General features: G+C 42.3%; 1 protein-coding gene across 1 annotated transcript; it reads right to left on the reverse strand.

The window, feature by feature from the left end:
• Positions 1-2,991: 2,991 nt before the first annotated feature.
• On the reverse strand, positions 2,992-11,400 carry f13a1b (coagulation factor XIII, A1 polypeptide b; the record flags this gene model as incomplete). Its single annotated transcript, XM_083993284.1, has 14 exons — positions 2,992-3,133; positions 3,832-3,968; positions 4,153-4,313; positions 4,419-4,694; positions 5,613-5,766; positions 5,880-5,968; positions 6,208-6,311; positions 7,467-7,605; positions 7,700-7,874; positions 7,960-8,067; positions 8,787-8,905; positions 9,613-9,861; positions 9,942-10,130; positions 11,214-11,400. 14 exons carry the CDS (start codon positions 11,398-11,400, stop codon positions 2,992-2,994), a joined length of 2,229 nt encoding a protein of 742 aa, XP_083849410.1.
• Between the last annotated feature and the right edge of the window lie 1,994 nt (positions 11,401-13,394).

Here is a 13,394-nt window from a genome sequence, read left to right on the forward strand (position 1 = left end):
AAAATGCTCCCGGTAATGAGTTATTGCAGTTTCATTTTATGCTTTCAGACGTTACTTGAGCAAATGAAAAACAACATCTTGTATTTTTCTATTCTCAGACTTCACTCTCCCTCTGTACTGGGACGACATGGCTCATGAGGAGAGTATGAAGGTGGTTACCCTGCAGCCATCCTCTCCAGAGTACCGGGCAGTTAAGGAGGCATTCAAACGAACTGTCAGCAAGACTGTAACAAAGGTTGGTGGCTTTCCTTGAAAGAAATAGATTTAAAGGGATACTTCACCCAAAATCAATAATTCACCAATCATCTGCTCACCGTCATGCCAAAAAAGGGTTTGGAGAACTTTCGGGGTCATCAAAACGCTTTCGGAGTTCCAGGGGCAACAGATTTTCATATAATGGCGTCTGTTCCTCAGTGTTTACATCATACATCCAATGGTTTACAACAACGACATCTAGCAGCAACAAGGCTAAAAACAGAGATCAAATCAACTTTTTCATGTGGCGGCTTCAGGACACGTGGGTCAGTACGGACGAGCAGTATGGAGGTATCTGGATGTTTCATAGTGTGTGTTTTGGACTATTCAGAAGTGAGCACATTCTGCCGCCATGAAAACCCCTTGCCAGCCCCCCCCCCCCAAAAAAAAAAACTCCTAAAGCGTTTTGATGACTGACGACTTTCTTGGGATGACGGTGAGTAGAAAATTGGTGAATTATCGATTTTGGGTGTATCCCTTTAATTGTCCATGGACAGGAAATGCACAAGGTCACACTGCATTTGTATATAACACTTGTATATTTTACTTGGCAAGACTGCCGTGCCGTGTATTATAACTATAGTAAATCTGACCTTGAGTGCACTCTTATCTTGACTTTGTGCATTCTGTTGATCAGATCGAGCGTCTGCAGAACGTTCACCTGCGTCGGGGCTACGAGGTGCGGAAAAAGCAGATTGCTGACACGGGCGAAAAGTGTCTGTACCACGGGACGACCGAGGACAACTGTGACTCCATCATGAAAACTGGGTTCAACAGGAGCTTTGCTGGTCAAAATGGTAATGATCCTTTAGAGTAGGGCCTGGCCAAAAATAATGCCACAGTGACATCTACAGGCTGCTTGTTATCATTGCTGCTGTTGGAGATTGATCACCTGGGTTGACTCCTAACCATAACCCTTAGCATTTTCTAAGATCTATCTATTGATCATCTATTGGGTACTTCTTGATAACTCCCCGTTCTCTCTTATTCCCAGCAACGGCCTATGGACAAGGGACCTACTTTGCTGTCAATGCCAGCTACTCAGCCCAGGTCACCTACTCCAAACCAGCTGCTGATGGCACACAGTTGATGTTCGTGGCTCGAGTCCTGACTGGTCTCTACACTCAGGGTCAAAGTGGCATGAAGGTGCCGCCACCGCTCAATGACGAGCAGCCACATGACCGCTACGACAGCGTGGTGGATAATATAAACAAACCCAGCATGTATGTTGTTTTCCATGATAACCAGGCGTACCCAGACTACCTCATCACCTTCAAGTGACCGAGGGAAAGTTAATGTACGTTCATTGGTGTTTTCAAGTATTTGTTTATAGCTGTGTGGAAAGTAGGAGTAATTACAGTCATCAAAGATCTAATTATTGAGGATAAATAAAAAAAAAAGGTACTGGCCCACATATTAATATACGTGTAAATATTTGGTCTGTCATAATGTATTATTACCACATTGTAAAAGCTAATGATTCCCTTTTTCAATTATTCAGTGATCAGTTTTGATTTTGTGACTGTGTTGAAAACACATATATGAAGCATTAAAGCTTGAGTGTGAAACCTTTACATATCAATGAATGGCAGTTACATTCAAGGCCTCGTCAAGCAAGCTCATAAATGACGTGGCCAAACACAGATCACCACTGTTATATGGCCTGTTCATGAAATTACACTCACTGCCAAGCTGAAGGTTTAATACCCTAAAATATTGAATCATTAACTGTGCCAAGTTGTAGAGGTTGAAATAAGTGCATGATGAAGTAGAAATGTGAACATAACATCCAGGTATCAACAATGACCCAAAGACGTTTGGAGTTAAAGGAAGAACGTGTCACAAATTTATTTTTATTTGATTGAAATTTGCACTTGTTCTTGTACAGAAAAGAAGAGAAGCAACTGACTTCATAGCTTTATATGAAAAGGTAGAAAAGTTACCGGTAGACGTGTTGATATTTGAATTTGAATGAATAGTGGGGATAGATTAAAAACTGAAGTGGGAAAGTTAAAGCTGCAGTAACCACTATTTTGTTCACTAATACATCACCCAGCTGTCTTTTGGCTCATTGTTTTGACTTTACAGCAACTTTTTAGTTTTATGTCAATAACCCAATCAAACCTGTTTCTCGTGTTTGCAGAAGCTTTTTAAACCCACTTCATTATCAATAACCTATCAGCTAGAGAGACAGATATTTTTAACATGAATTGTAAAGTAAGGTAACTAATTATTGGAATAATATCAATCAAGAAAACAAAATAACTCCAGTGATAATATTGCTCTGTGTCTGTTGGACTTATGTTGGAGTAATTCTGCCCCCTAGTGGCTGAAAATCTGTAACTGCAACTTGAATTTTGGGACATTGGTGTATTTTGATATTTTTGATCAAAAAGATTTCCAAATAAAACCCAATACGAGACAACATTGTATGTAGATGTGTTTTGTCTTCTTCTAAACTTAAAAACCATAGGTTTCCTTCGTTTAATAGGTTATAAAATTGATTTGATTAACCCCTGGTGCTTCAAGAAGAATAGATCCTAATGCACATGCTGTTCTTATGACTAATAATGCAGAGTATTTTAAAACTAAAACCACTGTTATAAGTACTGAAGCTACACCTGTTGTAAATCTACGGTTACATGAGTTATATATTTTTGCCGAAGTGTAACTGAGTTAAATGATGAGGGATATGTGTGATCCCGTGGCAATCCTGTAGTGATCCTCCGACGATCCTCAGGGCTTGACGGTGAAAGTTGCCTGGCCGGACACCTGCCTGAGGGCAGCACAGTCCAGAGTAGCGATCATCCTGGTGGGGCCGGGCCTCTGCGGGGTGAAAAACTCGGTCCAGGTCAGAGAGGAGCCTGCTGGGATCAGACTGAAACCAGAACAGCTGGAGTTGGTTACCGAAAGGTCACAGTCACAGCAGTCACAGTCAAAAACACAGGCCTTAATACTGAAAAAAGATAAATAAATAAATAAATAAAAAAAACCTCACAGTTGCTTCATATATTAATCCATAAGAACAAATGAGCTACAATTGAAATAGGATTTAGTATCAATGTAACAGAACAACTTTTGTAGTTATAATAAAAAATGGAATTCATTCATTAAATGACCATGAGTGATACATTAGCCATGTATAAGTGAATAGCACATTTAGCACCATTATAACACTCTTTTCTTCTCTGGTGCTTTTCAGGGAATAAAATGGAACATAATGTGGTTATGAATAAAAAGCACCTGCTCCACATCCTACATCAAAAAAACACAGTTTTAGAGTATTCTTTGTGTAATTTGAATATCAAAACAGGAGTTGGATGGATTTCCTTTATGATGCAAATTTGGAAAAAATGTCTACAGCCCATCAGGAAGTGTTTGTGCCGCGCAACCTACACACGGAGGTGAACAGATGAATGAATCCGGCGACGTGATGAAAAATTGTGCTTTCAAACTAAAAACGAGTGATTTTCACTTCAGTTGTGTGTCAGTTATGACAAGGGTCCCATAGTTTGACACCCAAACACACACACACACACACACAGACACACACACATTCCTCTGTGCTATGCTCACCTGTAGTATTTGTACTTGGGTGTCATCATCGCAGCTCCTTCCAGACGAATGTAGACTCCCTCCAGGCTGAAGGTGAAGGGGTTTGTAAACTGCACGCTCACCATCATCTCCTCGTGGACTCTGCTTCCGCCGGACACCTGAAGTACACACAGGAAGTAGGCTACATCACACAAATTCAACCAACTACATCTATATAGCACGCTTTTGAATTACAAAGAACTAGAGGTAAGTTTTTTTTCTAAGTGATGAACCACCAATCTCAATCTGATGTCAAAAAATCAAATTGATTGATCCGTGTTGGGAGAAAACGTTATCTCAGACCTCGACGAGGAGCTCAGGACTGTGCAGGACGATGACTTTCATGGCGGAGACGATCTGGCCGGTCTCCTTCACCTTCCCAGTGATGATGAAGTGAAGGTTGGCCTGTTCCACCAGCTCGTCCATGTATTTCGTCGACTTCACTGAAACCAACTCTTTCACACCTGCAGAACAGAAAAACACAACACTGCAGTTCTTCCTCTCTTTAATCGGGTGTTTTCTTTTTAAAGTCTAGATCTGAAACAATGTATATTTGTGAAAGGTTTTACTTCTGTTGGGGCCGATCTTCACATCTGGAGACTGAAACAGGAACTCGGAGCTGGTGACTCCGGTGTAATACACCACATTTCCGCTGATGTAGGCGGTCACCGTGCGCTTCTGGTCGCTCTTGTTGACGAACTCCACGGCCAGCTCGAAGTCGTCTCCGACCCGGACCTCCAGGGCGGGCAGGACCACGTCCACGTCAGACACGGGAAGCTCGGACTTGTCTCGTTTGCAGCCGTACTCCTCGGCTTTCTCCAGGACGGTCCGCTCCTCTGTGCTGCCTGGATTGGGTGATTGGAAATGAAATGAACTAATCTGCACAACAGTTTAGTTTAGTGTGTTTATTTCGGTCTTTGTAAAAACAAATACTACAATTGGCAAATATAAAAGTATAGATACAAAACAAAACATAACAAAAACAAAACAAAACAAAAACACAACAAGCAATTCAATGCACTTTGACCGAAAAGGTGGAGGCTGAAGCATCGGCTTATTTATTACTTACCCTTCTTAAATTAACATTTTCCGTTCACTCATTTTAAAAATTCTATCTATCTATCTATCTATCTATCTATCTATCTATCTATCTATCTATCTATCTATCTATCTATCTATCTATCTATCTATCTATCTATCTATCTATCTATCTATCTATCTATCTATCTAACTATCTATCTATCTATCTATCTATCTATCTATCTATCTATCTATCTATCTATCTATTGTTCGTAAAAAAAGAAGAAAAATATTAACATTTGTTTTTGGTTATATCGCAAAATGTTTGACCTTCCTGATCATCTGCATCTGTTTTATTTGGGGATAATAAGAAATAACTTTGGCTAACAGTTTTCCGAATATTTGTTGCCAAATTCATACCAAAGTGACAGTAAATTCAGCCCCAGAACTGAGCCAACTATTCAGGTCCTCGTGATGCCAGCTGGAGCCGATCCCCAGACCAAAAGGGCCTATGTCCACTCCCCAAACACGCCGCCTGAGCTGGCACCCTCGTGAGGGCATGTGGCTGGTGCTGCAGAGCCAGAGCAGAGCCGACTGTGCCAACACTCAGCCACCATCATCCCAAATTAACTGTTTTTATACAGCATGAAAAAAACAAACAGATTCAGGATCGGTTTCAGTGAAATAATCTACCAGATATGAAGCCTTGAACTGTGCATGTTTTTTTCTCTTGTTGTTGTTACCTTCAGGAAACTTGTACTGATCAGTGATGTCGCGGCGCGTCATGTCTCCGGGGGTTTTGGTCAGAATCATGCGGCCTACGTGAGTCTGGTTCACTTTGACCGGCTTCATGGACCCGTCTTTCATCCGGGAATAAAACACCACATCACTGTTGACCTGTTGGTAGAAAGAGGGAGAAAGAGAGTGAGCCTTTGAAAGGGCAAAGAAACCCACCCACAGGTATAGTGAGAAGTGTGAAGCTTCTTAACAAAAACAAGTTTAAGATTCACCTCAGCAAACACAAAGGCGGCATCGAAGGGGAAGCATATCTGCCCGTGTTTGATGGCCTGGACAGATGCAGGGCCACATCTGTACATGCCTTGATGGATAATGGAGGAAGAGATTAATTATTGATGTGCCATCACTGTATTTTCTAAAAACACTGAAAACAATGCTCCATTCGTTACATTGAACCTAATTATTCCACATTGTTCTGCTTTGTCACTCTGATTCAGCCGTAAATCAAATAATAATAATAATGGCAATTAATACAACTCTTAATCAACCAAAACCTGTTAAAAATATCACATAATATTTGCCAGCTTCATATTATCATACCATCGCTGGTCTCCTGTGGTGTTGCATCCACAACTTGCCAGCCTCCAAAGCCAGTTGGCAGGTCTGGTCTGGTCATGTAGCACTCGTTCCAGCAGTGATAGTTCCTGACAATGACAGATATATATTTACCACACATCATCATCAACATTATCATCATCATCAGTATCTAAACCTGTTTGTTATTGATAGATGCCTTAAAAACTGTATTTCTTCCATGCACCACAGCCTGGCAACGGCCTGTATTGTGGATGTGATCTTTATAGTATTGGGATTGAACGTGTTTGTCATGAGACTGGTGCTGCTGTAAGAGGATGACAGGAGGAGGGGTCATGACCAATGTTCCTCAAAAGAGGCCTGAATGGTTCATGAGATCTTGAGATTTTCGTCTGTGGAGCCACAAGAGAGAAGTTTTCAAAATGTAAAGGTTAAAGCAGAAGTAAGTGGTCCGGTCGTTATCGCTAATGCTGCGTTCCAGGCAGGTTTTTGAAATCGTAAATTACAGCTTCAAGTCACAACTTACGACTTTGTAGCGTTCCAGGCAACCCACTCATGTTTTTCCGACCTGTTTTACCTGTGAAAGTCACTATAACGGCCACTCGTAACTTCCGACCGGTGAACTCGTACCAGATCGAACTGGTACGACTTCACGGGTCGGAAAAACAGGAGTTACGAGTTGCCTTGAACGCACCATAACAGTCCTCGTCCCTACGTCGCCACATGCACAGCGTCCCTTGGCTGCACACACAGCCCTGCATGCCGTTCTCTCTCCTCATTGGATAAAAACTGTAGGATACGATAAATGTTTTCTCCTCGACTCAGAGCAGAGCAGAGGGACTGACAGACCCGTGTTTCAGTCCAAACACTCTATGTAAGTGATTGCTGTCGGAAGATATAACTATTTAAGACTTATATTAACACAAATATATCACTTACTTCTGCTTTAACTTTAGATTTTTTTCTGTGCAACAAATTGAATCAAAGGCAGACCGATGCGTTGCAAACTTATGAAGCCCCTTGGATAAGAGGCGAAACGTCTTCCTAGACAAATACAAGTCCAGTTGCCTTTGATTCAATTTGTTGAGACGATGACCTGGACAAATGAGAATATCCATAGACAACTTCATATTTTGTTATTCCTCAATTGTAAAGGTCAAGGGGTCACCTAAAGTATCTGGAGTCATCATCTTTGTTTAAAACAACATGTCATAAACCAGAGTGGAGTTCAGCAGCTCAAAAATGTCAGATTTGTGAATTGGTACCAGATGGAGTCCTTGGTGCGGTTGCGGTCAATCCTGCCATTTTCGTCCAGGATGATGTCGGTCTTCAGGTTCCCGTTGTTGTCATGAGCAGAGTAGAAGTTGGTGACGACGCGGGACGGGATACCCAGGCAGCGCAGGACTGGGACACAGAAAGACAGAAAAATGAAGAGGAAAGTGGAAAGAGCGGGTTAAATCTATTCTTCTTTTCTATCTGGGTTCCTTCGAGATCTCACAGGAGTTGAAGACGGCGGCGTAGACCCAGCACTGAGCGTAGCAGACGGACATCTTGCTGCTGGCGAAGGTGAGCAGGATGTCTGTGCTGCCGGTCCAGGAAGTGGGCGCCACTCCGTAGGTGTAGTCGCCAGTCCAGTTCCCAACCAGCACGCCCTCGTCATCACGGGAGTTCAGCTGAGTGAGAGCAGGTGTTAGATTTCATTTCTCTAATAATAACCTGTCTGTATATGATGTTTTAAAGGATCAAACATCATCTCACTATAGCAGAGGCCTTTCTGGTTATCTTGATGGGGTCTCCTCGGTTGGTGATGGGCATCTCAGCCCGGTCCATGATGTACAGGCAGGCGTCCAGGACTCCATAGTTAAACTGGGAAAACAAAAAACAATGATGATGAATGATGAATGTTTGACTTTGACTTTATTTTACAGGATAGCCCCTTGAGATGTGCCATCTCATTTTCGAGGGGGTCCATGTTATCAACGGAAATACAAACATACATAGTACATTGTAACATACAAAGAAAGTAAGCAGAACAAACGAACAGACAAAAAAAAAACAACAACGAACAAACAAACAAACAAAAAAAGAACAGACACATGATACAATATAAAGACACAGACGCCCATTCACACACACTCACACACTACAATGCTCTATCGATCCTGACTCTCCCCCCATACAACACACCAGTAAAAATAAAAAATAAAAATAAATAAATGAGATAAAAATAAATACAGTAATTTATTTGATTAGTTACACTTCATGTCAGAGGGACCTTACATCACAGACAGGAGCAGGGTGTTTGAAGGTAGGTAAACAATGCTGATTTAAAAAGATGTTAAGAGGATATAGACCTAATTGAACCAGGGAGATTATTCCAGTCAGCAGGGGCTTTGTATTTGAATGCACGTCGACCAGATTCTTTATTGATTCTAGGGGTAAAAAAGAAAAGTTGACCAGTATGCCTAAGGTTGTATTGTGAACTGAAGGGAATCAAATATTGTTTCAGATATAGAGGGAAATTGAAGTAATTGCAATTGAGTAAGTCTTAAAGTCCTTTATCGTGTTATTTCTCCTCCTCCTACCTGTCCATAGTTCCAGTTTCTCTCAGAGACGTCGTCAAAGGAGCCGTGGTAGATGATCCCCACCTCCGTCATCACACACTCCTCCCTCTCGGCCTCATCGTCCAGAAACACGGCGTCATCTGAGAAAGAAAAATAAATAAAACAAAGAGTCACATCGATGCTTAAAGGGATAGTTCAACATTTTGGCAAATTGGCCCATTGCCATAATCGCTACAGTCATAGCAGTAGGTTCGTTACCTTTAATTGTCAGTGCAAGCTGTTTTTAGAACGGCGGAGCAGAGCCGTGAGCTGCTCAGAGCTACGCTACAGAGGCTCATGGGATTTCTTGGTTTCCTTCATCAAACTCATCAAATAAAAGTTGTGACCTGCACATTCACCACGCTATGAGATAATAACAAAACATTACCAGACAGAGTTGTTTTAGAGGTAAATTCATGCAAAACCGCTGATGCGCATTGTGTTCAGTGACAGTTTTTCAGCAAGCAGACTCTGTATTTACCTTGAAAATGGTTCCGTTTCGTAACGTTCTGTTATTATCTCATAGCGTGGTGAATGTGTAGGTCACAACTTGTGCACGAAAGCGTTTGACTTTTTGGATTGTGTATTTGATGAGTTTGACTAGGGAAACCAAGAAATCCCATGAGCCTCCATAGCATAGCTCTGAGCAGCTCACAACTCTGCTTCGCCGTTCTAAAAATAGCTTGCATTGACAAATAAAGGTAACAAACCTACTGCTATGACTGTAGCGATTATGGCAATGGGCCAACTTGCCAAAATGTTGAACTATCCCTTTAAGTGAATAATGAGACAAGAGTCCTAAACTGACCTCGAGCCCAGGGGTTGAAGAGGATGTAGAGGTCCCGGCTCCGGTCCTTAACGGTCCTGCGGACGCCATACATTGTTGACACGGCGACGTACATGTGGTACTTCCCCACGATGCAATCTGCCCTGGGAGTGACGCCCATGGTGACCTCGTTGCCCGATGTGTTGGTGACGCGACCGGCCCAGGAGGTCTGACGCTCCGCGGTGGGGAAGACGGGGATGTAGGTGCCCTTGCTGTACTGAGGGCTGGAGCCTGGTGGAGGGAAAACACACTCACAACGACGGATTCAAGTGTTTCCTGCAGGATGAAAACGACCGTCGACAACGACTCACCGATGATAAACTCCAGGGCGATCTTGTCTTGAGCCGGGTTGTAGGGGCGGTTGAAGGTGATCTTGACCTCGAACTCTTGACCTCGGCGGACGATGAGATTGTCCGAGTTGTAGTACATGGTGTGATGCTGCATCTTGTTGCTCTCGGTGGGCCTCCGCATCATGTCCACGTCGACGATGTCAAGCATATCTGAACGGACAGAGAGCGACAAGGAGACAAGGAGAGCGGGACATCTCAAACACTTTGGGATGGATTTGGGACCGCAGAGTGAGAAACACTCAGGTATTCATCTGCTGGCATAAACACTCTGTGCCTTTGTTTAGGGCCACAACCACTTGTGAGATCCAAATGGTCAGAAAGGTCCCAACTGCGGTTCAATTCAATTCATTTAACACATAAACATGTTCCACACTGTTTTCCTTACAAAAGTTAAAGGGGAACTATGCAAGTCCGGTCACTTTTCTGCTGCTATGCTAACCCTCCTCCCGGCCATGTGCATTTTCAATTTGTTTGTTTTCAATGAAGCCAGCGAGAACTCAATCAATGGAGCGCTGGATAACGTTACGATGTGTATATTTGTAAAGTCTTATTTATAATAAACAACAGATTATGAGTTACAGGGCACGCTTGAGTTAGGGTGATCTTACAAGGTTGGTTTTCGGCCAAAAGATGCTAGGTGGAAGGCAGAGAGCCTCCACCTCGCATTATTCAATGATTATTTAACCATCACAATTACTCTGAAGTTTTTTAATGAAGGTAAAAATTAATCATAGTTCCTCTTTAATTCAAATATTTTTTCTGTAATCTTCTGTAGCCCATAATACGTAGGGCGTTATGCACACCATCTCCAATTACTAGCAATAGCAATAAACCCAAAGAGATCTGAGGTTAATTAATTTGCCTATCTCTATTATATGCATGTGTCTGTTCATTCAGTTGTAAGCAATGTGTGTAATTTGGTGTTTGCACTTTAACACTGTTTTGTGGGCCACAAACAAAATCTTCAAAATCCTATGGCTGTTATTGGCTAATAATCTGTTTATTTACAATAATTACCAGACATTACATTCCTGTCACATCTGTATATCTGTGTGTGTGGAAGGTTGGAAGCTGCGGTTTAACCACAACCTGCAGGAAGTGAATTTATCCAGTTTGGACGTGGTTCATGTGTCAGTCATTAAACAGAGTTGACTGGAAACAGCGTCACTGCTGGGAAAAGGAGTTTATCTTCTCCGACCAAGACGCACTGTGACGCCTTGTCTGGGTTCTTACCAGTCATAGGTGGATACCCTCTGGGGCCCGGGGCAACGTGGTACTCGCGCTCGGGGATGTCCATGAAGTCGGAGTTGGAGGTGGCCAAGGGATCTGTGGAGCGGCCGCGGTTCGTCACCTTGGGGCGGGGTCCAGAGGGCGGAGGAGGGGGTGCAGAGGGAGTCGGGACGACATCTTGGTCAGACATGGTGGTGGTGGTGGTAGCTCTGTCTGGATGATCCTGGGCAGGACTGGAAGAGGAGAGAGAAGGATGACAAAGGACAAAGTTTTCTCACTTGTGTTTGCTGTGTCTCCATTGCTTTTCATTTAGATCTTAGAGCGGTCAAACATTTTAAAAAGTTTTAAAGGAGACATATTATGCCCCTTTTCCACAATTTAAAATAGTTCCCAGGTGTCTTAAAGACATGTCTGTGACATATTCCGGTCAAAATACCCCAAGGATCAAACATCACAGCTCTTTTCATCTGCTCAAAACAGCCCTGTTCAGAACAGCTGGTTTCAGTGCCTGTCCCTTTAAATGCAAATGAACCACTGCCCTCGCCCCACCCCTTCTATTGGTCCCAGGTAGAGGTGGGATTATGCAAATTCAAAAACTAATGACATTGTCAGACAACCGAGGGAACAGCTCGTAAAACTACATGGAGTTCAATTTAGGGAGCCTGAATTTTTTTGCCAATTCTCACATTTTAGGGGCTGGAAGACAAGAAAAACACCTAAATATATGTTAAAGAGCCTTCAAAAAGTAATATTTCCATTATATGTCCCCTTTAAGAGCTTCTGCAGCTTTGAAAGCCTGAATTCCCATCATGCTCTACTCATTCCTGCATGGCGAACAACCTCTTCTCACATTTTTCACTCATCTGCCTTACATCTGTGTGAACAGGAAACGTGCCAGTGTGTGTGTGTGTGTGTGTGTGTGTGTGAGAGAGAGAGAGCGGGAGGTGTTCAAGTAGCAAATAAAATACAGAAGTTCATGAATGACGTAACTTTCTGCATGTATTATTAAATACAAAGAACATTTCTATATCACATGTGGATTCAGTGTGTGTTTGTGTGTTGGTCTGTAGGAGGAGGGTGTGTGTGTGTGTGTGTGTGTGTGTGATATATTGTAACGCCCTGTCCGGTAAGACGTTGGCTCTGCTCTTAGTGTTGAGCCGCTTATTTTCACTTTGCAAATATTGTCTTGTGTGTTTGTGGTCGCGCAGAGAGGAACATCCGCTTCAACACAGTGCGTCAATCATGTCTATAAAAAGACAAAGTTGTGTAGAAGAGACAAATAAGAGTCCGTCCCAGTCATGGGAGTTTTCAAAGGTGTGATGTCACGTCAACATGATAAATTATGATAAACAGAAAAAAAAAACTGTGAAACCAAAAACACAAAGTTTCAACAGTGGTTTGTTCATGTAGAGGAAGAAGAGCTGTTTCAGAGAGATATTAGTAGTTTTTATAGCTGTTAACCACAGTACAGTGTCAGCACATGTTCTACTTATAAACATATATAAAAAGTCATACATGTGTACTATTTAAAACAGGTTTGAAGTACTTGAGTATTTCCATTTTTAGCTACTTCCTGCTTCCATCTCACTAATGTTTTATCATATTTATTTAGTACCTCTAGTACCTCTGCAGTATTTTAAGTAGTTGGTGTTTGTTTTTACATGTAAAATATATGATAATCTAATAACAATTGTAGTTTAAAGTATCAAGCAACAAAACAAATGAAAAGCTTTATGTTTTTTGCATAAAAACCTATAATATAACATAATAATACAACTTTAGATTGAGTTTAAATACATCTGCATACTTTTAAACTAAGTATATACTATTGTTTGTCCATGTCCATCTCTGCCACCGCCGGTCCAGGTGAAAACAGACCATCCACTGTGTGAAGTCATGACTCATGCAGACCCCTGCCCACTCCCACATTATGCAACCGTGAGGCTTTTCCTCTGCCAGGTGTTGTACCACAAATGCACCAACTCCATACTGTGCCCCCCCTGTTTGCATCTAATGAAAACAGATGCTGTGTGTTTAACGGTTAAATCAGTCTTACCTCACTCTTACATAATCGTCATGGCTTCAGGCCCCTCCGACCTGCAGCTCGGCCCCCTGGGAGCAGGTTTTAGGTGGTAGACCCCATGTGGGCCCCCTGAGGGGTTGATGTCATTTACTGTATGTTGT

The sequence above is a fragment of the Trachurus trachurus genome (assembly GCF_905171665.1).
Source record: "Trachurus trachurus genome assembly, chromosome: 18".
Taxonomy (NCBI): Eukaryota; Metazoa; Chordata; class Actinopteri; order Carangiformes; family Carangidae; genus Trachurus; species Trachurus trachurus.